At 42.7% G+C, this 14,183-nt stretch overlaps 1 protein-coding gene across 2 annotated transcripts in view; it reads right to left on the reverse strand.

The window, feature by feature from the left end:
• Positions 1-7,740, reverse strand: part of PPM1G (protein phosphatase, Mg2+/Mn2+ dependent 1G) — a 19,764-nt gene extending 12,024 nt beyond the window's left edge. The window contains exons 1-2 of one of the 2 annotated variants that reach the window (XM_073897163.1): positions 7,442-7,569; positions 4,912-5,026 (exon numbers count right to left, since the gene is read on the reverse strand). In XM_073897163.1, the coding sequence (XP_073753264.1) occupies positions 4,912-4,968 (57 nt within the window). In that variant the 5' untranslated portion in view covers positions 4,969-5,026; positions 7,442-7,569. Of the gene's footprint in view, positions 1-4,911; positions 5,027-7,441 lie in introns of both variants that reach the window. The other variant, XM_025867941.2, reaches the window with a different exon arrangement.
• Positions 7,741-14,183: the final 6,443 nt, after the last annotated feature.

The raw sequence follows: 14,183 nt of genomic DNA on the forward strand, positions 1-14,183 counted from the left end.
CCGATCTCCTTCTCCTTCCTCCATCCCTCCCTCCGATCTCCTTCTCCACTTTCCTCTTCTCGTTTTGTCCCCATTTATACTCTCTCCTTAAGGTCCAGTTAGTCTCACCACCTCCAAGGGATCTTTCTCAATCACACCAATACTCTATGATCATTCCTCTCTCTAAACTCTTAATATTTACTGTCTTTACCAATAACATGGTTACTCAGTATATACTCTCTTGTATTGTCATCCAGCATTCTGTGGGGGAAAAGAGAGTCTTAGTCTTAGGTCCAAAACCATATTGTAAACCAGCTCAAAAGCAAAGACTGTCTTAAATTTCTTTACAGCTCTGAGGCCTAAAACTATGTTCTGCAACATAGTAGGACTTCCATGTTTGTTTATGATGGTGAGTTCCCAGCTGCCTCAGGACAAATACCTCATGGATGCTTCCTCCTTCACTTCCTACCCTAATTCTAAAGATGTATCCGAACACAATAACAGCTGACAGTCTAAAGGAGATGACTCAGAATACACAGGTCACCTGAGTCAGGGCCCTTAGGCCTTGCCTTACTTAAAATCACATACCACACAGAACCTTCTGATCTTCTAGGCAACCAACGGATCTGTATTAATAAAATCCTCGTTATCCTGCCTGAGGTCAATCTCCTAAGGTTATAAATACAACCACAAATGTTCCTGTGTAACTGGATGATCAACCATTTACATTTATATACATAAATTTATCTAAATCTTTACAAACCAGACAAAAAGTTTGAAGGTAGTTGGGAACGAAACTACATTTTTGGTTTTAAAAAGTCATGTATTACTATCTTTTAAAATTACATACATATATTACTTCAATGCTATAGAATATTCTGTGTTTCCCAAAACTCATATGTTGAAATATAATCCCCAAATAGATTAATGAAACCTTGGCCATGAGGTTTGTATCACTGAGGTTTTTAGACTGAGTTGTGCAGATAAGTGCACTTTTATTAGGTAATCTACACTGTTTGGTGGATAAATTCCATCTCCGGGAATTGTGTGGGTACTAACATTTCCATGTTCCCAACTATGTTGAGAACTGGAAAAAACCCAGGTTCTAGCTTGGTGAATCAGTTGGGTTTTGTAAATACTTGTATGTGGGAAGGCATTGTTGTCTCTTTGTGAAAATAAAAATCCACGCCTGGAAGTGTAAAAAAAAATGTAGTCCCCAACATGATACTATTTGGAGGTGGGTGTTTGGGCGGTAATTAGGTCATGAATGAGATTATGCCCTTACAAAAGAGACTCCAAAGAGCGCCCTTGCCTTGAAGATACAGCTAGAAGGCAGACACCTATGAACCAGAAAGTGGGCCCTCAGCAGACACCTTAGTCTCGGACTTAGCAGCAGGGTCTTGAAGATATATTTTTATACCCATGTTCACAGCAACTTTATCCATAATACACAAAAGGAAGAAACAACCTAAGTGTTCATCAACAGATGAATGGGTAAACAAAATGTGGTATATTAATACAATGGATACTATTCAGCCTTAAAAAGGAAGGAAATTCTGATACATGCTATAACAGGGATGAACCTTGAGGATATTATGCTAAGTGAAAGAAGTCAGTCACAAAATGACAAATGTGTCTTTCTATGAAGTACCTAGGGTAGTCAAATTCATAGAAACAGGAAGTAGAATGGTTTCCAGGGGCCGGGGGCAGAGGGCAGGCAGAATGGGGAGCTGTTTAACTGGAATAGAGTTTCAATTTTGCAAGATGAAAATAGTTCTGGCAATTGGTCGCCCAACAGTGTGAATGTACTTAACAGTATTGAACTGTACATTTTAAAATGGTGAAGATGGTAGATTTTATGTTATATATATTTTAGCACAACTTAACATAAAATAATTAACACACACACACACACACACACACACACACACACACACACACACACACAAAACCTCCCACAAAGAAAAGCCCAGTCTGATGGCTTCACTGGTAAATTTTACCAAACATTTTTAAAAGAATAACACCAATTCTTCACAAACTCTTCCAATGTATAGAAGAGGAAGCAACATTCCCCAACTGATTCTGAGACCAATGTAATCCTGATACCAAAACTACAGACTTAATGTTGTTAAAGATAGCAACACTCAACTGGATCTACAGATTCAGCACAATCCCTATCAAAATTCCAAGTGTCTTTTGCACAGAAATTGACAAGTTGATCCCAAATTCATATGGAAATGCAAGGGACCCAGAAAAGAAAAAAAGAAAAAGAACAAAGTTGGAAAACTCACACTTCCTAACTTCCAAAACTTACCACAAAGCTAACGGTAATCAAGACAATTGGTACTGGCATGGCCATGGTATATAGATCAATGGAATGGAATGAGTCCAGAAATAAACCCTCATTATTTATAGTCAAATGATCTTAACAATGATACCAAGATAATTCAGTGAGGGAAAAGAATAGGCTTAACAAATGGTGCTGGGACAAGTAGATATCCACATGCAAAACTGAGAAACTGGATCTCTTCCTTACACCATTCACAAAAATTAACCCACAATGGACATAAGAGCTAAAACTATAAAACTCTTAATAGAGAAACTGGACTTCATCAAAATTAAAAATGTTTGTGCTTCAAAGGACACTAACAAGAAAGCAAAAAGGCACCCCAAAGAATAGGGGAAAATATTTGCAAATCCTATCTGATAAAGGACTTGTATCCAAAATATATAAAGAACTCTTACATCTCAATAAAAAGACAAAAAAAAAAAAAAAAGACAACCCAACACAAACAGACAAAAGATCTAAACAGACATTTCTCCAAAGATCTATAAGTGGCAATTAACACAAGAAAAGATGCTCAAACATCATAAGCTACCAGGGAAATACAATCAAAATCACAATGAGATACCATTTCACACCCACTAAAAGGGCTATAATAAAAAGATAACAAGTGTAGGGAGGCTTAGAGAAACTGACACCCTCACATATTGCTGGTAAGAATGCAAAATGGTGTGACCACTTTGGAAAACAGTTAGACAGCTCCTCAAAATGTTAAACATGGAGTTACTATATGACCCAGCAATTCCACTCCTACAATATAGTCAAGAGAAATAAAAGCTTATTTCCACATAAAAATTTATAAATGTATGTTCTTAGCATCATTATTCATCTTGGCCAAAACGTGGAAATCTAAATATCTGTTAACTGATGAATGAATAAACAAAATATCCATAAAATGGAATATTATTCAGCCATCAAAAAGAATTCATGCTACAACATGAATGACTCTTAGAAATATTGTTTAGAGGGGCGCCTGGGTAGCTCAGTCAGTTAAGCCTCTGCCTTCCATATAGGTCATGATCTTGGGGTCCTGGGATTGAACCCCATGTCAGGCTCCCTGCTCAGCAGGAAATCTGCTTCTCCTTCTCCCTCTACCCTCCTCCCCTGTCGTGCTCGCTCTTTCTCTCTCTCTCAAATAAAATCTTTAAAAAAAAGGGAAATATTGTTTAGTAAAAGGCAGACATAAAAGATGACATTTTTATAATTCCATTTTTATGAAATCCATAGAGATAAAATATAAATTGGTGGTTGCAAGGTGTTAGAGGAGGGGAGATAGGGAGTGACTGGTAATGGTTACAAGTTTTCCTCTTGAGTGATAAAGCTGTTCTAAAATCAAGAGTGGTGATGGTTGTACAACTCTGTGACTATATTAACCACTGAAATGTATGCTTTAAATCGATACAGTATATGAACTATATCTCAATAAAATTGTTTAGTAAGAAATCTGTATATACATTTTTAGATACTACATATGATTAAAAGTTGACAGACTCCATCTTTGAACAGGATCTAAAGGGAAACAGAAAACAACTCCACTGAAATCAGTACTCAGTTTAAAGCATGTCATTATATATCAGCGACGCTTTAAGATCAGTTCTAAAGATTTATGCTTTCATACAGCATCATTTTAAAAACGGCTTACAATGGCAAGAACTACTGATCAGATCTGTTAAACTTCTATACTCAAATTCAAAGTACAGTTCCTTACCTTACCTCTCAAAGTACAATTCCAAGATGATAACCCAATAGAGGGTCGGGGAGGAGTAGTAGTAGTAACATCTGCTATAGGATTGGGCAATAGAAATAATTTATGTAAAATATTCTTGAAATCTTAAGGAATAAATTTTTTAACTTCCAGTTGCTTACGAACTTATAAAGGAATAGTATAATAGAAAACAATTTCTCCATATTCATGGATATACATTTGGTATCATTTCATACTATCTCTGAATTGTGACTAGGTACTGCATGCTTATCAAACGAAAAGAATGCCCTTTTATAGAAGTTGCTTAACTGCATCCTAGACAAAGGAATTCTGATCTGGTACAGTAAGTAAAAAGTGCTTTAAGATATAGAGATGAGGCATTAATCTGAGGATCGGACAATAAATGTTCTTCAGCCTTCAGACACCCTCTCTTAAGTGGAACCCCATACAATCCTTGTAGTATCCCATTTTATATTTTGCTCCATTAACATAATGATTGAAATTGTCACGTAGGTATCTTAAGAATTTTCTGCTTAACATTATCTACATTCAATTCTAGATGACCCTCCATGACCACTAATAAGCCAGCCTCTATACGGCAGTAAACAGCTAGCCTACTCAAAAGTATACTCTTGGTATTGATACTGCCTTTTAAAGAAGGCAAATATAATTCACAGAATTAAAAAAAAAAATCCTAACTTCCCAAAGAAAGCAGTTTTGTCACTTCCAGAGAATCTCATAACCCAAAACTAAAAGTACCCGTGTCCCTTTAAGACATCAACTAAAACCATTTTCAGATTGGACTTCTCTTTAGCCACCAAAAACTCAGAGCCTTTCCATATTACCCTTCCACAACCTACCTGTTAACCCACAAAATACATACCTCAACCAGCTTGAGGGTCCCTCCAAACCATGGAGAAGGAAGAAGGGAAGGGAACATCAACTGTGGTATTTTGTTTACCCCTCCTCAAAACACCCTGGTTCCACAGCAAGAGGGGCTGGAGAGAGGCAGAAAGTATAAAATGCCAGCTATTGATAGTTGCCATCCTTGCCTCAAGAGAAGGGGTAAAATAGTACTCTCTAAGGCTGAATCTATGCATCAATTAGGATTTTAGCAACTTCTGTAATGTGTATTGGCATAAACTTACCTCAAAGGAATCATTAGGACCAAGCAAATAAGGTCAACAGACTTGATAAATAGGTGGGATTGAGCCCTAAAGGTTAAGAGGAACAGGCGTGTACACTTTCTGAAAAGATAAGATTCACTCAAGAGCCTACAAGTCATAGTTATTTTCTTGCCATAGCAAAGAAACTAAGTTATACTTCGGAGAGAAAGGAAACAAAGCCAGGAGGAAAAGTACTGATGCAGCAGAAAAGGATCCCAAGTAGGACTTCAAGAGGATTTGATTAAAGATAACCATTCAGACAAAGGTAAACTGAGAAACAGCATAATAGGAAGATTTTAAAACCCAAACTGGCTACCTCTCAGAAGGAAGATTAGGATCTAAGGAATAGTCTAACAAGATCTCTACAAACCAAACAGCTGCTGATGAAAAAAAGTCATTTTCTAATTACCAAAGGAGAAACCAAAAATAAAGGGAAATACCCTGCAGAGAAGCAAACAGAACAGACTCACTGGGCAAACAACTTGGAAAACTAAATATCCAAGCAACTCAAGTTAGTAAAGAAAACTAGAAAGAAGAGTACCCAAAACAAAACAAAACAAAACAAAACCCCTAGAATAACCATAGCAGAGAAGAAAGCAGAAAATAAGGAATGAGAAACCTGAAGGAAAAGCCTTACTGTGAGATGAGTCACCTCAAATCTTACAATATTAACAGAAAATGCCATAGAAATGGACTCTCCAAACTAGCAACTAACCCAAACCCCAGCCTTACATTAAGGTTTTTCTTTTGAAGTTAAATCCAGATATTTCTAACACTCAATTATATTTACCAAGCACCCAATAAGTTCAATACTGAGCACCCCACTGAAATATGAATGCTATACTTCAGATTGACACACTATGATAAGTGTCCAGTAAGTGTCTCGAACAACTTCATCCCACAGATTCTTTCCACCAAGGCACAAGTGTCCTAACCTTTCTGGGCCTCAATTTCCCAGCTATAAAATGCGGGAGCCAAACTAGATGAGATGAACTATAGGATTCCCCTCATTCTTCAAATGTTATACCTAATGACAGAACTGTTTAAAGTCAGCTGTGGGTATAAAATTTGAGTCTGAGAACAAACCATTTAAGTTTATACTGTCATTCCAGAGCTAACCACAGGGAGGAGCGAGGGATTTGAAGAAATTCCCAAGGGAGACAGTAGTATTAGGCTGTTACCTGAAGCCCACCGAGTAAGTAGATAAACCCTTAATCCCAGAAATAATTACAGCATTTCCCTGGCCCTTCTGCCTAGATCTCACAATACTCTTCACAAAGACATGTCTTACACACGTCTTTCTCCCTTTCCTTCCTGCACGGTTTTCCCTGTTCTCCCTTGTAGTTTCACATCCATTTTGCCCAATTCTACTTCTTTTTATCCAGAAATTTTCCACCTTTCCCTTTTATCCAGAAAAAAATTTTCTAGAAAAGAAAAATCAATTCTTTATAGGTTAAGTTCTTTATAGGTTACGATAAAATGATTACAAATCAAGGAAACTATAAACCACAACAAGCACAGGCAAATGACAATTGCGGATTAAGTTTTAGAAAAATCCCGAGGGAAAAATATCAAGCATAATAAAAAAGGAATGATACCGATCGACACAACTGAAGTTTTCCAAAGGTCGTAAAAGGCCATGAAGAGAATAAAACGACTGACAATTCCTGGAGGTCAGGTCGAGCCTCTTAAATTAACATTCGGTGCCCAGAGCCAAGCAACTAGGTGTTTAAGAATTTGAAACAGACTGCTTGCCCAGGCTTCCTTTCACTGTCAAACTCCTCGTCCAAAGAGGCCTCACACAGCACATATTTAAGAGGGAAAAAAAAAAGTAGTCATGCCCATCTATTCTCCTCGTCCTCGCAAAAGTAAAGGAACAAACAGTCCCTCTTTTCATCCTCACTCCCACACTACACCTCACACCGTTTATGAGCCTGGAGGGCTGGGCTGGCAGGAGAGGATGGCGCGAAGGCACGGGGAGAGGGCGGTCAGTGGGCGGAAGGTGCCTCTCCCCACATGGCCGAGATCTCACCACCAAACTGGCCACCGGCACACGATCCCCAGGCACCGGCAGTTCCCTCTCGGCCCCGGGCCCACTCTCGCTGCCGCCCGTCAAACTGCCGCCGCAGCTGCAGCTGCAGGCTCCCGATACGGACCCTTCCCCGGGGATGACCCCATCCCCCCGCTCCCTTTCTCCGTCGGGTTCCCGCCCTGCAGCGGCCCGCCTCTGGGCCTCTCCCGCCTCACCTCCATGGAGACGCGCCAGCCTTGCATGGCGGAGAAGCCGTAGGGCAGCGGCAGGCGCGAGGCGCCGACCCCGTCCCCGGAGCACTTCACCGTGTTGGGCTGGGAGAGGTAGGCACCCATGGCGGCGGCTGGCCGGCGGCCTCAGGGGCAGGCGAGCGGGGCGCGACCCGTGCCGGAGCCGGAGCCCCGGGGGCGCGCGCGTGGCAGGAGCGGGCCCGGCTGCACCACCGACACAAGGTGCCGGTGAAAGGCGCGAGGCCGGCCAGGAGGCGGTAACGGGACGGGAGCAGAGAGGGAGCGGAAGCGGAAACGGCGCCGCTCCAGACCCCGCCCGGCCGGCGCGGCGCGGCGCGGTGCGGCGCTGCGGGCAGTCATTTCCTTAGCAACTCGCCCCGCCCGCGGGGACAACGGCCCGCCCAACCGCCGCTCCCGCGAGACTGGCGCGGTCACGCCTACCAACGGCCGCAGCTTTCCTCCCGCGGCCCCGCAAGCGGCTCGCCACCCGTAGCTGTCCCCCGGCGGTGCCTCGCCACCCTGCCCTGCCTTCGCTTCCCTACCCCGGCCTCTCGCGTGTTTGTCGAAGCTCTTTTGTGTGGGACCCGGCGCTCCCGATCCATCCTCCAGTGTATCAGTCCCCTCTCCCCACCGCGCGCTCAGGCTCCGCAAACCCGCCGGATTCGGCTCTATTAAAGTTAACTAATATTTGTTCTGAGCGCACGAAGTACCTGGCCCTGCCTTACGAGAGAGTCTTTTCTGACAAAAGAAAATGAAAACCTCAATCTGTAACATCATTCGAGTTAATACAATGCAGAAATGTTTGGCACGGTTTCTGCTGGGTGAGAAGAAATCAAAGGAGAGGAGGACGAGCTGTTGCTGGACGTCAGGATGCCCCCCAGAAGTGCCTTATGCCTGGGAGAAGAGAATAATGTTACAAGATTGCAGGGGTGAGAAAAGAATGTAAACTGCATTTGGGAGGATTTTTGAAGAAGCTGGCTGGCCTCGTTGGAAAGCGATTTTAAGTAGTATTAGATAGGGTAGAGATGGTCATAAGCGCCAAGATGGGTGACTTGGACTTCACTGTTATCCTGGCGTAGCATTTTAGGACTGTTGGTCTAGTCTTTGTGTGCAGAACAGATTGGAGGAAGAAAGTGGAGACTAACTGGTTAAAGGGCTCTTAATCTAACCCTGAGATGAGAAGGGCTGGAACTAAGGTGGTAGCAGTGGGAATAGAGATGAAAAATGAGACAATAAGAAATCAACAGGATATAGTAAGATTGGATTCAGGGAATGGAAGAGAAAGGAGAAATCCTCCAAACTATGAGCAGATTGATTCTTTTAAAATTTAAAGCTAGGGGCGCCTGGGTGGCTCAGTTGGTTAAGCAACTCTCTTCAACTCAGGTCATGATCCCAGGGTCCTGGAATAGAGCCCCATGTCCGGCTTCTTGCTCAGCAGGGTGCCTGCTTCTCCCTCTCCCTCTACTTGCTACTCCGCCCGCTTGTGCTCTCTCTCTATCAAATAAATAAAAAAAATTTAAAAATAAAATAAAATTCAAAACTAATTATACTTCCTCCTGCTATTCAGGTAGTCCAAATTCCTTAACACAGTTTACCACACCCTTCATGCTTGAATTCTCACATATCTCTCCCACTTTCCATTTCCACTACAACTCAGTGCTTCCGCAGTACATCTTTGGATTCCTCCAAAGCCATGCTTTCTCCTCCTGTGCCTTTACCTATGAAACACGTCTCCATACCACCCACCTCCATTATCCTCCAAGTCTTCTCTAATATCCATATACTAGTTTGGGTTCCCCATTTGTTTGTCTTTTCTAAAGCCTTTATGAAGGAAAAAACTATCAAACTTAATGATCGTGTACCCCAACATCCCTAGCACAATCGTTGTATGTGCTCAGTATCTTCATTGAATGAATAAATAACACCAAGGTTTTTGACCCTGAATGACAAAAATTGGTAGAGCCATTAGAAAATGGTGTGGCATGGGTGGGTGTATATTTGCTAGTTTGGGGAGAAAATGGTGGATTCCATTTAAGGTGACAACTAGATATCTAAGCATTGAAAACACTGGATTGAAGTTAGGTTAGGAAGGTAGAAGATGTTAGTTAGGCCCGTAAGTCATAGTGAACCTAGATGAGATCTCTGTACAGGGCAGTGTAACAGGAACATGAAATTACTCAGCCTCTTCCCCCCCACCCAACAATGGAATGTGACATTGTGAAAAAAACATGAATTTTGGCATATATTAACCTATGTGGTCTTTCACAAATTCTTATTCTCTCTCAGGTTTAGTTCCTCGTGGAAAATAGACATACAATATCTACTTTTTCCAATTGCTTTAAGGATAAGAGGAGCTGAATGTAAAGTGCTGAGTTTGCATAAATGCTGTATTATTCAACAACATAACTACCATTTATTAAGAATCCATGTACACGGGGGGCGCCTGGGTGGCTCAGTTGGTTAAGCAACTGCCTTCGGCTCAGGTCATGATCCTGGAGTCCCGGGATCGAGTCCCACATCGGACTCCCTGCTCGGCGGGGAGTCTGCTTCTCCCTCTGACCCTCTTCCCTCTCATGCTCTCTATCTCTCATTCTCTCTCTCTCTCAAATAAATAAATAAAATCTTTAAAAAAAAAAAAAAGAAGAATCCATGTACACGGGCTAAATATGGGATGCAAATGACATTAAATTATCTGAAATTATTTTTACAAAAAAATAGATGATCTGAAACAAAATGAAAATAGACAAGGAAAAAAGTAGAAAAAATATGACTCAAGAAAAAGCAAGGTTGGGGCGCCTGGGTAGCTCAGTCAGTTAAGCATCTGCCTTCAGCTCAGGTCATGAGGTCTTGAGCTGGAGCCCCACCACTCCCTGCTCACGGGGGGGGGGGGCGGGGGGCTTGCTTCTCGCTCTGCCGCTCCCCCTGCGTGTGCTCTCTCAAGGCGCGCTCTCTCTCTGTTAAATTAATAAATAAAATCTTTAAAAAAAGCAAGGTACTGGGAAGGTGGCGGTGTCTCAGAGAGGGGAAATGGAGATTGTAAGGGGGCTCAGGGAAAGACATGGGAAAAGAGACAATATTAAGATTATCCTCTCCCTATCCATCCCCATTTCCCCCCAAACCAGTAAAATATGCTTCCAAGGACACAAAGATTTCATGCTTTGATAGAAAGCAAAAAAAAATTTTAACTAAAAAAGAACCAAAAATATTATATTAGTAGATTGATTTTCAAGCTATGAGCTTCAAAAATGTGACTATGAGCTATGAGCTTCAAAAATGTGACTAATCAAACATAGTCACAGAAGAATCTCCTGAACATGTACTTTAGGGGCTGGCCCGATGATAAAATGGTTTCTAAAATATATAGCAAGCTGGGGTGCCTGGGTGGCTCAGTCGGTTAAGCATCTGACATTTTTTTTTTAAGATTTTATTTATTTGACAGACAGCGAGAGAGGGAACACAAGCAGCGGGAGTGGGAGAGGGAGAAGCAGGCTTCCCACAGACAGGGAGCCCGATGCGGGGCTCCATGCGGGGCTCCATGCGGGGCTCCATGCGGGGCTCCACGCGGGGCTCCACGCGGGGCTCGATCCCAGGACTCTGGGATCATGCCCTGAGCCGAAGGCAGATGCTTAACCGACTGAGCCACCTAGGCGCCCCCAAATACTCGTCAACAGTTTTGTGTCTTTTAGCCTCTCATGAGCCTCTGTCGAGTTACCTCTCATGAGAGAAAGGAGAAAATGGGAGAAGGTAGTTCAAGCCAGTGTTTTCCAAACATGAGAAATTATGAACCACTGAGACATATTCTGCAGGTCCCAAGAGATTCAAGGAACACCCCTCCCCACCCTGCACCCCACCCCCAAGGTCAGGCAACATTGCCTTGAAATTAAAAGGTTAACTTCAGCGTATAATGTGACACCAGTTCAATTCAAGATCACTCAAAATATAGTGTTAATCCAGATGATCCCAAATCAGCTAACACACTTATATTATAAAACCTAAAGCACAAAGTTTTAAGATGCTCATAGAAAATTCATGGTGCCTTGAAAATACAAGACCCCCAGAGGATAGCCGACCACAGATTGAGAAACTCAACCTGCGGGCACCTGGTGGCTCCGTCGTTAAGTGTCTGCCTTCGGCTCAGGTCATGATCCCAGGGTCCTGGGATCTGACTCCTGCATCGGGCTCCCGCCTGCTTCTCCCTCTCCCACTCCCCCTGCTTGTGTTCCTGCTCTCGCTATCTCTCTCTCTGTCAAATAAATAAATAAATTTTTTTAAAGATTTATTTATTTATTTTGAGAGAGTGAGAATGAGAGAGAGAGAGCACATGAGAGGGGGGAGGGTCAGAGGGAGAAGCAGACTCCCCGCTGAGCAGGAAGCCCGATGCGGGACTCGATCCCAGGACTCCAGGATCATGACCTGAGCCGAAGGCAGTTGTTTAACCAACTGAGCCACCCAGGTGCCCTAAATAAATAAAATCTTTAAAAAAAAAAAAAATAAGAGAGAGAAACTCAACCTGCATATGGAAGATGTTAAGTGAGGAGAGAATGAGAAGAGGGTGAGAAGTTGGGAAGTCAGTCCTTCCGGGCTTCCCTGCCCTCCCCAGGCTTTTCCTAGAGCTCCTAACTCTGTTTTTGACTCTTTATGTACTTCCTTCACATCCTGTTTCTGATGATATTATACTATTCATAAGATACTGTCTTTGGAAGCTCAGCAGTTGTGTGTGTGTGTTTTTAAGATTTTATTTTTAAGCAATCTCTACACCCAACATGAGACTCGCAACCCCAAGATCAGGAGTTGCACAATGTATGGCTGAGCCAGCCAGGTACCCCAGAAGCTCAGTAGTTTTGATACTATATTCTTTCCTGTGTGTGATTAAAGGTGAAAGATTGATCCAGAGAAGGGAAAAAAAGTGTGGGGCAAGATTTAGAGCTAGGAAAGAAGGAATGCAATATTTTAACGTTATTAGGAAAAAGAGGGGAAAGAGTCCATTTCTGAGGTTCTGGGCCAACCCATACTCCTCTTTGTACTCCTAAGTTTTAAAAGGTGCCCAATAAATGCAACTTTTTTTTTTTTTAATGTCAAAGAAGTGTTATATTTTAAAGTTGCTGTCTTCCTGGGGCACCTGGGTGTCTCAGTTTGTTGAGTGTCCGACCCTTGGTTTCAGCTCAGGTGCTGATCTCAGGGGTGTGGGACCTAGCCCCTGGTTGGCTCCGTGCTCAGCAAGGAGTTGGCTTGAGAATTCTTTCCCTCTGCCCCTCCCCCTGCTCTCTCTCTCTCAAATCAATAAATCTTTGAAAAAAAATTAAAGTTGCAGTCTTTCTAGAAGGCCAGATATAAATCCATCTTGCAGCCATCCACCTTTACTCCTGGAAATCACCACAGTGAGCCCTCTACACACACATAAAGGAAATATTCCACCTTTATCCTAAAGAAACTCTTGAAATGACATAACCAAAATTCAGATGTTTCAAACTGAGATGCTGGAGTTTTGTTTTTTGTTGTTGTTGTTGTTTTTTGTTTTTAAGATTTTATGTATTTTGGGCGCCTGGGTGGCTCAGTTGGTTAGGCGACTGCCTTCAGCTCAGGTCATGATCCCGGAGTTCCGGGATCGAGTCCCACATCGCTTCTCCCTCTGACCCAACCCCCTCTCATGTACTCTCTCTCATTCTCGCTCTCTCAAATAAATAAATAAATCTTTAAAAAAAAAGATTTAATGTATTTTTTTGAAAGAGAGAGGGAGAGAGAGAGAGCAAGCAGTAATGAGCAGGAGAGCCAAAGGAGAAGCAGACTGCTCAGCAGGGAGCCCGATGTGGGGCTCGATCCAGTTGGGATCCTGACTTGAGCCGAAGGCAGCCACTTGACCGACTGAGCCACCCAGGTGCCCCTGGAGTTAATTTAGTTATTAGTAACATAAAACTTTTTGCAGGACTGTGTGTTTGCAGAGAAAAAGAGATTTTTTTCTCTCCTAAATAAGAATATAGACTGGAGGGGCGCCTGGGTGACTCAGATGGTTAGGCGTCTGCCTTTGGCTTGGGTCATGGTCCCAGGGTCCTGGGATCGAGCCCCTGCATCGGGCTCCCTGCTCGGCGGGAGGCCTGCTGCTCCCTCTCCCTCTACTGTTCCCCGTGCTTGTGCTCTCTCACTCTCTCTGTCAAATAAGTAAATAAAATCTTTAAAAAATAAAAATCAAAAAAATTAAAAAAAAGAATATATACTGGAATGTCTCTTAAAAAAAATCCTTGCTTGTTCTTAGGAGACCTATGTATGTTTTTATTTAAGTGTTTGCTCACAGGTGATCACAAAACTGGAGCCCCCCCTGAGGAGTGTGTGAATCTTACCTCTGCTCCTCTTATAAGAGAATAGACTGGCCTGAACAACCTGCCTATCACAAAATGGTGTTATGTACAGCCAAACTATCCAATGTCTGGAAAGTGTCCATGACTCCTGGGATTGTGTTAATAAGCAGGCCAGCGTGGAGGTGAGTTTTTCCCCCCTAAGGAAAAGGCCAGTTCCTCAGTCAAATATTCTAGAGTGGGAATCAGCAGGCTTTGAACTGGAAAAGATTGTCTCTGGCCCCATGCCTAATGCTGGCATCAGGATTCCAAGAAGTGGCTGAGCCTGGAGCTTCTGCAGGGACAAGTGGGCCCGCTGAGCCGACTCGGCCTTATCAGGAATCTGAAGAATAGCCACGTCTAGTGGCAGCTGTGGGCTCCTCTTTGTTTTTAATGTC

Source organism: Callorhinus ursinus, unplaced genomic scaffold, assembly GCF_003265705.2.
Source record: "Callorhinus ursinus isolate GAN/ISIS: 27379988/994484 unplaced genomic scaffold, GSC_fseal_2.0 scaffold10, whole genome shotgun sequence".
Taxonomy (NCBI): domain Eukaryota; kingdom Metazoa; phylum Chordata; class Mammalia; order Carnivora; family Otariidae; genus Callorhinus; species Callorhinus ursinus.